Source organism: Cetorhinus maximus, chromosome 22, assembly GCF_964194155.1.
Source record: "Cetorhinus maximus chromosome 22, sCetMax3.hap1.1, whole genome shotgun sequence".
Classification (NCBI taxonomy): Eukaryota; Metazoa; Chordata; class Chondrichthyes; order Lamniformes; family Cetorhinidae; genus Cetorhinus; species Cetorhinus maximus.
The window spans coordinates 18,237,542-18,250,727 of record NC_135900.1 but is presented as its reverse complement, the minus strand read 5'-3'; the positions used below and the strand labels follow the sequence as shown (position 1 = coordinate 18,250,727).

Genomic DNA, 13,186 nt, shown 5'->3' with positions numbered 1-13,186 from the left:
TTCACTGGGAGTGGCACCTGAGACAGCCTGCTGACCCTGTTGTCCTGTTGGCCTTGATGACCTTGGCAGTCGTCCTCTGGCCCATGGAGCCTGTGCTGGCCCTGCCTGGGAGGGAGCTGCCAGTTCCACAGCTGGCATCACCCCAGTCTCACCGGATGCAATGGTCACTGGGAGAGGGACGGAGCAGCTGCTGCCCTCATCTGGATTGCCCTGAGAGGAGCCCGCAGAGATGACGGGCAGCTACTGAGCTGATGTGAGGTCGCTTTGGACCTCCCTGCTCACCGTGGGTGGAGGGGCATGTTTTGCAACATGCAGTGGACAATGCGAATCTTGACACTCGCTCTGTCAAGTACTACCCCGCTGCTGCCGAACACGCAGACAGAGATGCTAGGCATGTTCCCCACCCCCGCAACCCCCCCTTGGCCACATGCTGCCTACATCAGATTAGGCACCACACGGTATATCCTCCCATAGCAAGGAGGTGCAAGCACATGGAGCACAGAGGGCAGCAGATAGTTCGTTGCCACGCCAGCTTGAAGCTCCCCTCCCAGCATGTCATCACCCTGACTTGGACATGTCCTGCAGTTCAAGCACTGCGCCTAGGTGCAACTCCTCCAGGTTGTCCCCAAAACAGTCATGTGGGTCTCAGTGTAACACATGCTGCGGGCGCAGAACCCATCTCTTCACCACCCTCTCAGGCTGAGCTCATCATGGGCAATATCTGCTGGCCCACCCAGCAAAGGACACGTGCCATCAATGATTCAATGCAGTCACTACACTCAGGCTTGGGGTGGGGGTGCGGGGGGGTCAGCTGGGGGGAAAGCCGACCTGCTGGGTTAAGTGACCAGTGCCAACATTGTCCTCACCCTGCCAGAGCGCAACAAGTCGTTGATGCGCTTGTGACACTGGATCCAGGTGCGCCACACCACGTCGCGGGAGCTCACCACCTCCGCCATCTCCTCCCAGGCACGTTTCGTCATGTGGGGGGGCCTCCTCCTCCCATCCTGGGGAACCAGCACCTCCAGCCGTGCTGCCACCTCCTCGAGGAGGGCAGTGAGGCAGTCATCGGCCTGGCCTACCCTGATGGTCTACCCTCTGGACTTGCATGAACTGCATTGCCCCTCTGCACAGACCTTCACTCAGCTATTGAGAGCAGCCTCTCCAAGGCTGCCAGGGTCTTCCTTTACCCAGGTCATCGGGTTGCCATTGGACCCGGCGGCCTGAGCATGCCAGGTGCCGCCCGACCACTCCCGCTGTTCCCGGGAGCTGTGAAGTACGCTGGGTGGGCCTTAATTGGCCCACCAGCATAAAATGGCGGCGTGGACCCAATCGCGAGCGGCGATCAGGTCCATGCCTGTCCTCACTCGCTCTAGCTCCGCCCCTCCCACCGCCAACCAGAAAATTCAGCCCATAGAATCATCCAGCACAGAGGGAGCCCATTCAGCCCATCATATCTATGCTGGTTCTTTGAAAGAGCTACTCAATTAGTCCCACTCTCCTGTTCTTTCCCCATAGCCAGGCATTTTTTTTTCTTTTCTAGTATCCATATTTTTATTATTTTGCTTATTTCTGTGGGGGGACAGAGGCAAAGTTATGTTAAGGTGAGATTTGCTCTGTATGGTCACTCACCCACAGTAAACTAAAACAGTTTAGTAACCGGTGTTTGGCTTATTGGGTTATGCTATTGTACGCCTAGATATTGGGTTGTAGAAATACACTCCTGATGTTGAGGGAGATAGATTCGCTTGCAGCAGGGGCCGGTGATATTAACCCAAGAGAACATCCAACGCTGACCTGAAATTGTAACAGCGCCTGTACAATCCTACGTTTTTCTGACGCTGTGTGGTACAAAATGCACAATCTCCTTCGGACGCGCTTGCCCTTCGATTTTCCCTGCCCACCACGAAGAAAGACTTGAGCAGCGCTCAGCATGAGTCTCCGTTCCAACACTTCAAGTGTAACGATTGTGTTATCCTATTTCGGTCACATCTTTTCCTTTTAGAAATCCTCCCCATGCAATGTTTCTTTCCCGACTGAGAGTTTAAGCAGCGAATCTAGTCTCAGGCCGTTCCACAGTTGGGAATTAAGAGGTGGTTTTCAGGTATGAACCTGTTTCTTAGAATTCATGCCACAGAACATCAGAGTTTCAACATGCTTGCTGCTATGTAACTACTTTCAGTATTCCTTGTTAATATGGTTTATTATTCAATTATGTATTGTTAACAATAAACTGCTACCACTTTTTAAAAACTCATTCATCGCAGCACTATAGCGCCATATGCTGCAGTCTGAAATTGTACTTCAGTTACTCCTGAGAGTGTTAACATTGCGTTTGTAAAGGTTAAATGAGACTTGTGTTTTTCAAGGAAAATCCTGCATAAATAACCAGGTTTTATGGATATCATAAGCCTATGCTGCTGCCCGTTGATTTAGTTTGGCTTGTATACAGTTGGCACCTCTTGGGGAATCTAGTTGCATACACATCTTCTTGGGATCAGGAACGGCAATGGCAACAAATAAGATCCTTAGCTCTAAATGAGCTAAGATATGCTGCGTGCTTTTTTTTTTGCAAACATGAAGCTTGCTTTAATTGAAGCATATCCTTGATTAACGCACAGTTCACTTAAGTATGAAGACATTTATGGATTCAATCATTTTAAGTTACCGAACGCACATCCTGCAAGCTGTCTAATGGAATGGAATTAATGCTTGGAATGTCTCCAAAATCGTGCAGTGTCTCTTGGGAGGGATTAAATATTTATGATGAGTGTTTGCAGTGAAATTCATGTGGAGGTTCCTACAGCTTTTATTTTTTGTTTAATTTATTTCTTTGTTCTTGTGCACACCATTGCCTTGCAGTACATAGGTCTGTGTAAGATTTTGCTTGACTGATGGGAACAAAATGACATTTAGTAACACACAGACTTCCTCCAAAGACTTCACAGCATAATTGCATTTGTCAGTGGGAAACCTAACAGGACTAATATTAAAATGCAAAAGTGCATGCTGAGAGTTAATAGTCAGACTCAGTAATAAATACAATATGAGCTAATAACTCATAACCTGAATCTACATTCTTGCTCATGTCACACAACAAAACTCAAGACTCTGGTTTGCATAGCAAACCAAAGGGCCATGCTTCACTGGGTCATGACATGATGATTCAACTGTACTAACATAGGCTTAAAAAAATTGCAAGTGATCCTTTGGGCAAAATTTTGAAATTTGGACCTGCATGCGGTGGAAGAGGCTGGCAGCTGGTCAGGAACTTAAAAAGTTTGTGAAGTGGATTTTGCCGTGGCTCTTTAACTCAATCTGGCATTGGCACCCTACTTCTGGATTTCCTGACCGATTGAGACTGGCAGATGTGATCATGTTCCTGTAATCTGCTTGCAAGTGGCAATGCTGCAACTCAGAAGATACTGCGCAGGCCGCTTACAAGTTGTCCTCTTGAAGATACTGTACGTGTATGTCCACGAAAAAAAAGTTAAGGGCAACGTGGTCTAGTCAGGCATTCCATTCAATAGCTGAGCCACACACAAGGTAGGGAGGGTCCCTATTTCAGTGAGTCTGAATTAGACTGTGACTGACTCTAGCTCCCTCTCATTCGTCTGAACAGCACACCATCTACTTCCTTATTTCAGTTTTTAAAAAAAACCCTCATGACATTTTATGACATTAATGCACTGTGAGCAAGGATTGGAGGTTAAAGTCATTTCAACTTAGCCCACATTATCGTAAATTTACCCTGATGGAAACATTAACAAAACCTGTTTGATTTTGCTCCCGTCTGCGGCTGGATTTTACAGGGTGCTAGATTCCCCGCTCCGCAACTAATATGTTGATCGCGTTGGGAGCCCACCTATCAAAAAGCCAGCTGCCTTGCATTAATTGGCTCAGGGCGAGACTTCTACCCCCATCCGGGGAGGAAGTTCCATTTAAGGGAGTTGCCGGCCAGTTGGATTGGCCAGTAGTTCGGTATCCCAGCAGCGCCAGGTTCGAATGGCGACCTCTGCTGGGACTACAGCCATTCATTGAAGGAAGGAGGTTATGAAGGCCTGACTGAAGGTCAACCTGGTGTATCGGAGGGGCCTGGCTGGCAGGACCCAGTGAGGGGGGGAGGGGAGGGGGGTGGTGGGGGGGGAGGTGTGAGGGACTGGGTTTGAGGGGCCAGGGAGGAGGGTTAAAGGGAGGTATCACACAGGGGAACCCAATTGAGGCTCCCTCCACCCCTTACCCCATTCCAGTCCATGCAACTAAAGCTGCCAGGCTAGCTGCTTGGTGCGGGCCTCCCCCTGCCCTGGGCAAAATAGCAGCGGGTCAGCATGGGGCACCTATGTGGCCATTAATCAACCACTTAAGGGCATCAATGTGCCCAGCAGCAGCAGGCCCCTCCGTTCACCAACCCCCTATAAAATGGGCGACATGTGGGGGGCGAATGGGAAGGCAGTGGGCTTTACATTTTACGAGCTCTTCCCCCTGCCCATCAAACATGCCAGCAGGGGAGCATAAAATCCAGCTCCAGAACTTGTGTAAATACCACAAAGTCCCAAAGCACTGCTGCGGGTTAATTGCCTCTTTCTTTAATTTAACTGGAATAATAATGGTGTAATATGATAAGTGCAAAAATGCCAATGTTTCCTGATAATAAATATTAAACAGTAATATAGTTGATACTTAGGCATCTTTTAATGTATTAAACTTAAGAAAAAAATTATAAATATGTTTTTTTAAATGTTGAATATGATTAAATTGAAAACCATTTCAAATTCCTAACCTGTTATTTAAATACAATGTACGCAGTTGGACTCCATTGCAAGCTTTTGATGCATGTTGCTAATTCATTTTTAAACAATCTTCATTAGATAACTTGCATAGTAACTAGAATTTCCACCTATGAACTGTGGTGAATCGAATTTTGATGTCGCCCTCCTCATTTGAGGATTTCCAATTGGCGTTGTGAAGACACAAAATTATTGTGCAGCGTTTCCCCCTTTATGTTAACTGAGCAAAATGGGGAAAGACTGCAGAGAGAGAGAGAGAGGAACTGGGTGCTGAAGGTTGCAAAGCCAGGTAAGTTCATGCTTGTGGGGTGGGTGGGGGGGGGGCATCCATCAGGGCTGGAGGTGGGGATCAGTTGGGTGGACAGCAGATCCCTGGAAGGGGGAGGGATAGGAGGCCTTGTGGTTGGGGGAGCCAGTGGCATAGTGGTGCGTTTGGAGGCCATGGGGGAGGTCAATACAGGGGGTGCCCGATTGTAGGGGTTCCTCAGACAGGTCGGCGCAAAGGCACTCACCTCCTCAATCCGCCAAGTCCTAGACCTGGTGGAGCTGCTGGGTGTCCCAATGCTCAGGAAACGCGGCTGGCCAGAATTAAAGTCGGAAAAAGCAGAAAGACAAAACCAAATTTCCCACCTTGTTCCCATTCAGCCATCACTGCAACCACTAAACATTGATGAATGCAGATTGCTTTTTACATTTTATGTAAGTAGAATTTTTGTTGTGTTTGCATCTTGAAAAATAAGCTTTTTATTTGGAGGGTTTTGAACTTTTGTGCATTAAAATAAAATGGCTTGTGCATAATGACTATAGAAGATTTATTATTCAAACCGTTAGTGGAAATTACTTTATTGCTAGTCAGCAAATGTCATGTCCCTAATGAAATGCAGAACAATTTATTATTTTTTTAATGGATATTGTTTCCTACAAATTGGGACATTCTTTCTATTCCACCTAATGACCTGCTGCAATTTTAGCTGGAAGAGAGGCTGATCAGGCCTGTAAATTTCTCTATAGCTCAGTCCACATAATAATTTTGGGGAAGTGGATGAATAACAGGCATTTCAGCAAGATACAATTGTTTATTTAGTGGTAAACTTAAAACTGAGTTGAATGTAGTTATATTGTCTTAGTTAAAGGGTGCACAATTAGATTGCAGTAATGTTATATGGGCAAAGATAAAGGGTAAAATCTTTCCATACCTAAGGCTTGGGACCGGGAGGAAATTCAGAAATCCTGGCATTGGATTAACAGTCTGATGTGCTCCTGCCTTGAGCGACTTCCTGGAGGTGGGTCATCATCGGCTGAGGCTATCTGTCCATCTGCAGTGGGTAGTCCATTTGAAAAGTTAGCTGCCTATTAGTGGACTGAGTGGGGACCCAGTGGAGGACAGGCCCCTCCACTGAGCGCTGAACCTGGCAGGTTCCTGGTATTGGCTTGCTTTGGGGTGCCTGCGAGGTCTCCTGTCCTTACCCATCCACCATCAACCCACCCCACCCCCGACCACTAGAGCTGCACGGATCAGCTGGTTGCACCCACTCCACAAGGGTGGCTTAAAGATCTAGTTCGTGTTTATTTCTTGACAAATCTAACCTCTTCAGGTGATGCCTCAACACGGAGACGCCCTCGCAGCCCCCCATCTTGCAGCGGCAGCCCACCTCTGCCATTGGACTAACCGTCCTGCCAAAGCTGAAGGCTCTCTGATTGGGCTAAGAGCCCCAGGAACCCGCCCACTGTCCTTAATTGGATAATGAATCCAGAGGCGGCAATTAGGAGGCCACCTCCCGGAAGATCACGCTGACGGGTGCGTTGTCAGCAAGTGTGGGGCGGGCACCCGAAAAAAGCCCCGCCCCTCGATTACTTTTATAGGTAACAATATTGCATATGGAATGCTCTCCTTCATTGGCAGAGGTATAGAATATAAAAGTGAGGATATAATGTTGGAATTGTATAAAACACTGGTGAGGCCACAACTGGAGTATTGTGTGCAGTTCTGGTCACCACATCACAGGAAGGATGCAATAGCTCTGGAGAGAGTGCAGAGGAGGTTTACAAGAATGTTGCCAGGGTTAGAAAAGTGTAGCTACGAGGAGAGATTGGATAGGTCGGGGTTATTTTCCCTGGAACAAAGGAGGCTGAGAGGTGACTTGATTGAGGTGTACAAAATTATGAGGGGAATAGATAGAGTGGACAGGATACAATTGTTTCCCTTGGTGGAGAATTCTAGAACCAGGGGACATAGATTCAAGGTAAGTGGCAGAAGGTGTAGGGGGGACATGAGGAAGAACTTTTTTACGTAGAGGGTAGTGGGTGTCTGAAATTCGCTTCCCAAGTTGGTGGTAGAGGCAGAAACTCTAAACTCTTTTCAAAAAGTACCTGGATCTGCACCTATAGTGCTGTAAGCTGCAGGGCTATGGGCCGGGTGCAGGAAGGTGGGATTAGAAAGGGCACCTGGGTGTCCTCTGGCTGGCATGGACAAGATGGGCCGAATGGCCTCCTTCTGTGCTGTAACTTTTCTATGGTTCGAACAAGGTTCCGCCTTAAGTATTTGAGGTCCAGAATACATCCTTACAATGTTGTAGAGGCATGTGCTAATTTATCCTCAAATCAACCTAATCCTCAGGCCAATGATAGATTGGTGGTTTTGAAAAGCAGTTTGCAATGTTTCTTGGACTTGAGGTTGTGTAAACAAAGTGTGCAAGTAAGAGTTGGAAACCGGACCTTTTTAAAAGTTAAGCATCACCCTGTTTTCAGAATCTTTGGAGTCTGAAGTGAAAGTATATGAGATCCACTTTAGAACAAGATCTAATGCGTACAAATCTATATGTATGAAGTAAAGACCCTTAGGCTGGCAGGGGAGTGAGAGTGGGGGCTCGGTGAACTTTCATGCTGTTGAATAAAACCTCTCATTTTCTCATTCAGGAAAAGCACTTCTGGTTGGAAGTTTTTTTCTTCATCTGTGGAAATCACATTTATCTTCCTTTTCCTTTAACCATTAAGGATTCACAAAGATCTGTGTCCCTAATGTATGTATACAGTGCAATCAAGATAGGCAGTTAAACTTGACCTCAAAACGGTAATCCGAGAAAAGTGGAATTTCTTTGGAATTTCCTTTTGACATCTTTTGAAAGGAGGGTGCCCTAAGGCAGAGAAGTACAATTTTACGCGCAGTGACTTTAGACATAAATGCTTCAGTTTTCTTTTCCTAATACTGGTGTAGCACACCTGGTTAACTGGGATGGGGACTTTTTCAGCTTTTTGTTGGATTTGTGATGTACTTGCAGGCAAAAACTGCTGTTTAGTTTCTTCTGTGGATTGTGGTATTGTCTAAAAGTCTTTCTCTTTAGTTGTAAACAAGATAGGGCAGTTGGGTGGAAGGCAATCTCTTGCCCCACACATTGACACACCCATTGAATGATATGCTCTGTCATTAACTCAATGACAAGAGGTGGATTCAGCCATGTGCCAATTAATGGCCAGCCAACGTGAAAGGCGTGCTGAGAAGCTCAGCGCTGCTCGGATGGGGGCAGGAGGAGCGCAAGCGCAGTACTCTGCACATATGCGGGGGGAGCACACACTGAGCACACACTTAGGCCTCTAGCTGTCGGCGGGCCTGCTGCCAAATCTCGTGCATGCCCACCGACCGAAATATCGCGCAAGTGCGCAATGATGTCGGGACGCTCGCCTGACGTCATCTCGTGCTATTTCACGCTCAGGCGTGTCGGGCGCGCGCCCGCACGCAGAGCAGAAAATCCTGCCCCAAGTGTAGTTTTCAGGGGAAATTGAGGTTTGAAGACCAGGATAATTGGACTAGATTTGATGATCCCAATGATCTCTTGGCTGGCTTTCCATCACCAACTTGCATCAATTTGTCCTGATCCAAAATTCTGCAGCTTGTGTCCTAACTCTCACCTAGTCCTATTCATCTGTCATCTCTGTGCTCGCCGACCTACTTGGATCCCAGTCAGGAAATGCCTTCATTTTATAGCTCTTATTCTTGTTTTCAAAGCTGCCCCCTATAGCCTCACCCCTCCCTATCTCTATAAACTTTGCCAGCCCTATAAGCCTTCAACATCTCTGTCCTGCTTCATTTCTTGCACCTTGTGCACCCTAAGTTTTAATCACTCCACCATTGGTGGCTGTCAGCTGTCTTACCCCTAATCTCTGGCATTCCTTCCCTAAATCTCTCTGCCTCCTTACCTCTCCCTCCTTTAAGATGCTTCTTAAAGCCAAGTTTTTGGCCATCTGTCATGATATCTCTTACTGTGGCTCTACAATCATTTTTATTGATAATGCTGTTGTGAAGCACCTTGGACCATCTTGCTATGTTAAAGGCATTATATAAACACAATGCATACTGAACTCAATCTCCATTTGAAAGTCATATGTTCTGATCCTCATTAAGTGGAAAAGCGCAGTAATTTGGGAAACAGAAGACACATGCTGAGGTGCTACAGTGCTGCCACTGGGTAGGAGGATATAATTAAAGTGTGATGGTTTACATAGGCAGTTTCCAATACACATATGGATATAGAAAATTACCTAGGCAAAATGTTGACACACAGATGTGATAACAAATATTGAAATTTTGTTGAAAGAAATTACATGTATATGCAAGACGACCATGACGAACGAAAACAAATCATTACTTGACCATTGCTGGAAAAAGAGACATGTTGTTGAAGCTTTCCATCCTGCACTCATCAGGACAGACACAAGAATACCAAATTTCAAAGGGAGCAATAATTTATACTGCGTATAAAAAGAGAGCTGATTGGTTGGCAAATTGAATCTGATTGCTCGAGGTGTTGCCATGGAGAATGCACCAGGGAACTATTGTCCACCATGCTTTTGTTTAATTCATAAAAGGCTCGACATGTTCCTTTTGCCTGAAGAGGACAAGTCTCTGTCTATGAATATATCTAGCTTTTAGCAAGCAAAAGTAAACCACATTACGAGGCTGACGGATAATCTTAAATTGGCTGCTCATGTAAATCTTAGTACACTCAGGATTATTCAACAAGTGCTGTCCAATTGTGGTGTCACATCTCAATATTAAGACATTATGTTCTAGGAAAGGAACATGTAGAACTAGGGAGCAGAGTTTTTAAAAAGTGGTCTCCCATTTAAGATGGAGATGAGGAGAATTTTTTTTTCTCCCAGAGAGAACTTAGGCTGTGGAATTCTCTTCCCCAGAGAGCAGTGGAGGCAGGGTCATTAACAGCCTTATTCTCCTACCTCTAAAATAAACTGCAAGCATTGCAATGCTAGGTTAATTTAAGTGAACTTGAACTTTTATGTTTCGGGAATTCTTCCAGGTTGCCACTAGAAACATCAATGACATATTCCGCAGATTTATTAAATAAATTGCAGATAGCTCACTTGCTTGAAGAAACAAATTCAACACCAACCCTATCAACTACCAGTAACATAAGCGGATAGTGCATTTTCTTGTACAAAATGGCAGGACCATGTGGCCCTACCTGTTCCCTCGCACAATTAGTTACATGAACAGAAAGGATTCTTCACTCTGAGAACAGAGACACCCTGGCTGTGACATCTTCAGTGACTGCTTATCCTGCTGAAGTTCTTTATTAAAACTCATACTTGGGAGGAGACAGCTTGGGTGAGGTGCCAATGAAATTCTCATCTTCTACAACAAAAATTGCAGCCTTCAGGAAAGGAAGGTAAATGGCAGGAAATCAGAGGGAAAATTGGAATAGAAAAAGAAAACTGCTATCCCTCAACATGTGGAGATGATACATTAGTTTGTCGTTTAGACCATGAGCTCTCAAGTGGATTCTTGACCTGAGGCAAGTTGACTAATCACAGATATGACAACTGTGGGGGCGTTCAAAAGTGCCCATGGATTAGAGGGGGTAAAAAACAAAGGGGATTTCCATTTCTGATTCTGATTGTGACATTGGGAGAAAACAGATTGGCTTTTGGTGTAGTGGACTTGATGGTGGAATAATCTGCTGACCCTTACACTGTCCTGTTTTGGGTCCATTTTGTTTAGACATTGGTGTTTGTGAGAATTGATAAGCAGCATAGCAGTGAAGACTCCTACATTACACAATAGCAGCCACATTTCTCAAAGCACGATGGGCCTTGAGTGTTCTGAACCATGTACAGAATAGGACAGCCAATCAGAAAGAAATGGATGTTTTGTTTACTTCTTCAGCTAACAACAGATAGACCGATTATTGTAGATTAGTTGATGTTGGCCAATCACCCAACTAAAAGAAGGATGCACAGGAATGTAATGACCAGGTAAAAAGCTGACGTACATGAAGAAAATTAGGTCTGTTTTCGTAAATGAATACTTGTGTTTGTGAAAAATAAAAATTAAAACTTTTAATTTGAGAATCGCCAAAAAAAAGCTTTTGCACCATTCCCTTTGTTAACTTACGGGCAGCAAGTGAAAATGTATTTATCTTTTCTGCTCACAGGTCTGTGCTGATCATCCTGACAAGTGTTGTCGTTGTTGTCATCACCACTGACTGGATCAGTTGGGACAAGCTGAACCGAGGGTTTTTGCCAAGTGATGAAGTCTCCAGAGCCTTTTTGGCCTCTTTTATCCTGGTTTTTGACCTCCTCATCGTCATGCAGGTATTGGTGCTTGATTTGTTAATTCTTCAAAAACTAAGATTTACTTTTCAAAGCTGCATTACGTTCAGTTCTGTTGGTAAGCACCGTGGGAGGCATAGTCCTTACTGATGTTCGATAGCATCATTCTGGGACCTGATTACGACCAACATAGATGGTCATCTAGTTATAATTACCACACGTTTATGTAATAGGGTCATCTAAGGCCGGGATTGTCTGGCCCTGCTGTGGGAGGACCCACCGCGGGGGAAGCGATTGCCCAGCGAACAGTCCAATTGACTTTAGGTGGGACCGGACGATCCCAGTGGCGGTTGGGGTTGGAAAACCACACCCTAAATGTTTGGAAAATGGTCTAAGTATCTCTAGTTTCTCTAGTTTCTCAGGGAAATCAGTTCACAAAGCACAGCATAGATAAGTCCTTTTGAAGACTGAAAGAAATGTATTTTCCATGCCTAAGTGTACCTCTGTGACAACCAGCATCCTAAGGGTTTTAGTGCCTTTTAATTTAATTTAATTTTTTCATGGGTTGTGGCTGTCGCTGGCAAGGCCAGCATTCGTTGCCCATCCCTAATTGCCCTTGAACCGAGTGGCTTGCCATACCATTTCAGCAGGCCGTTAAGAGTCAACCATGTTGCTGTAGGTCTGGAGTCACATGTAGGCCAGACTGGGTAAGGATGGCAGATTCATTAGTGGGCCAGATAGATGGGGCAGAATTTTCCCTGCACGTCCGCGTGTAAAATGACGTACGGTGACGTTGGGCAAGCGTCCCGACGTCACCGTGCGCCATCGCGATATTTCATTGGGCGAGGCACGCGATGATATCTGCTGCACGCCCGCCATTAATTAACTGGCCACTTAAGGCCCTTGACTCACCAGTTGATGCTGATTTTTTTGGCACCCGTGCAATCTTCAGGTCCACGCAACGGGCAGGCGGGTAGGACACATTTATATAAACCTCATCCATGGGCGGGATAAGAGGGCTCAGTGGGGTTGTGAGTGTGCTCTGTCAAATATTGATTTTTCAAAGTTATTGAAACCTGCCTGTGTGATCTACAAAGCTTGAAAACACATACCAGCAGCTTTGTCTGGACTCTTAACCTTCAGGTCAGCACTCTGCAGTGAGGAATCTTTTTTGGGCCGGCATGTTTCAGGAAGCCTTCCCATAGACTGGGAATGGGAGCTGATCTGTCCACTGGAGGCAGCTCCTCTGAGGAGGAGGGGAGGGATAAATGGGGGAGGAGGCCAGCAGGGCACATTCAGCCTCCAGGGGAGCCACCTTTGGGAGGACAGGCGCAGGCACAAGGGGCGCAGGGCCAAGAGGTGCACCAAGGAGGAAGGGGCCGTAGAAGATGCCACTATCCTGCTGCCAGGGTAGACAGGCAGTGAAGCAGTTACCTCAATATGTCTGAGGTGCAGTGCCGAAGGAGGCTCCGTCTCTCAAGAGAGACAGTCAACTATATCTGTCAGATGATTGGGCCTGAGATCTCCCCTAACTGTGTGGGTGGACACCCCATTCCAGTGGTTTTAAAGGCACAGCTGCCCTCAACTTCTATGCCTCTGGCTCCTTCCAGGGGTCAGTGGGTGATCTTTACGGTGTCTCCCAATCAGCTGTCCACACTTGTGTCAAGCAGATTACAGATGCTCTGTTCAGACGGGCATTGACCTTCATCCACTTCCGTTGGGATCTGACAAGCCAGACACAGCGAGCCAGAGGCTTTGTGGCCATTGCTGGCTTCCCCCGTGTCCAGGGTGCAATAGACTGTACACATGTGGCCATCAAGGCGCCAGCAGGTGAGCCC

The 13,186-nt window shown here is 46.3% G+C and overlaps 1 protein-coding gene across 4 annotated transcripts in view; it reads left to right on the top strand.

The window, feature by feature from the left end:
* tmem117 (transmembrane protein 117) overlaps positions 1 to 13,186 on the top strand; it is a 383,404-nt gene that overhangs the window by 295,594 nt on the left and 74,624 nt on the right. For all 4 annotated transcript variants that reach the window (XM_078567892.1, XM_078567889.1, XM_078567890.1 and 1 more), the window contains one exon: positions 11,231 to 11,390. In XM_078567892.1, coding sequence (XP_078424018.1) covers positions 11,231 to 11,390 — 160 coding nt within the window. The remainder of the gene's footprint in view (positions 1 to 11,230; positions 11,391 to 13,186) is intronic.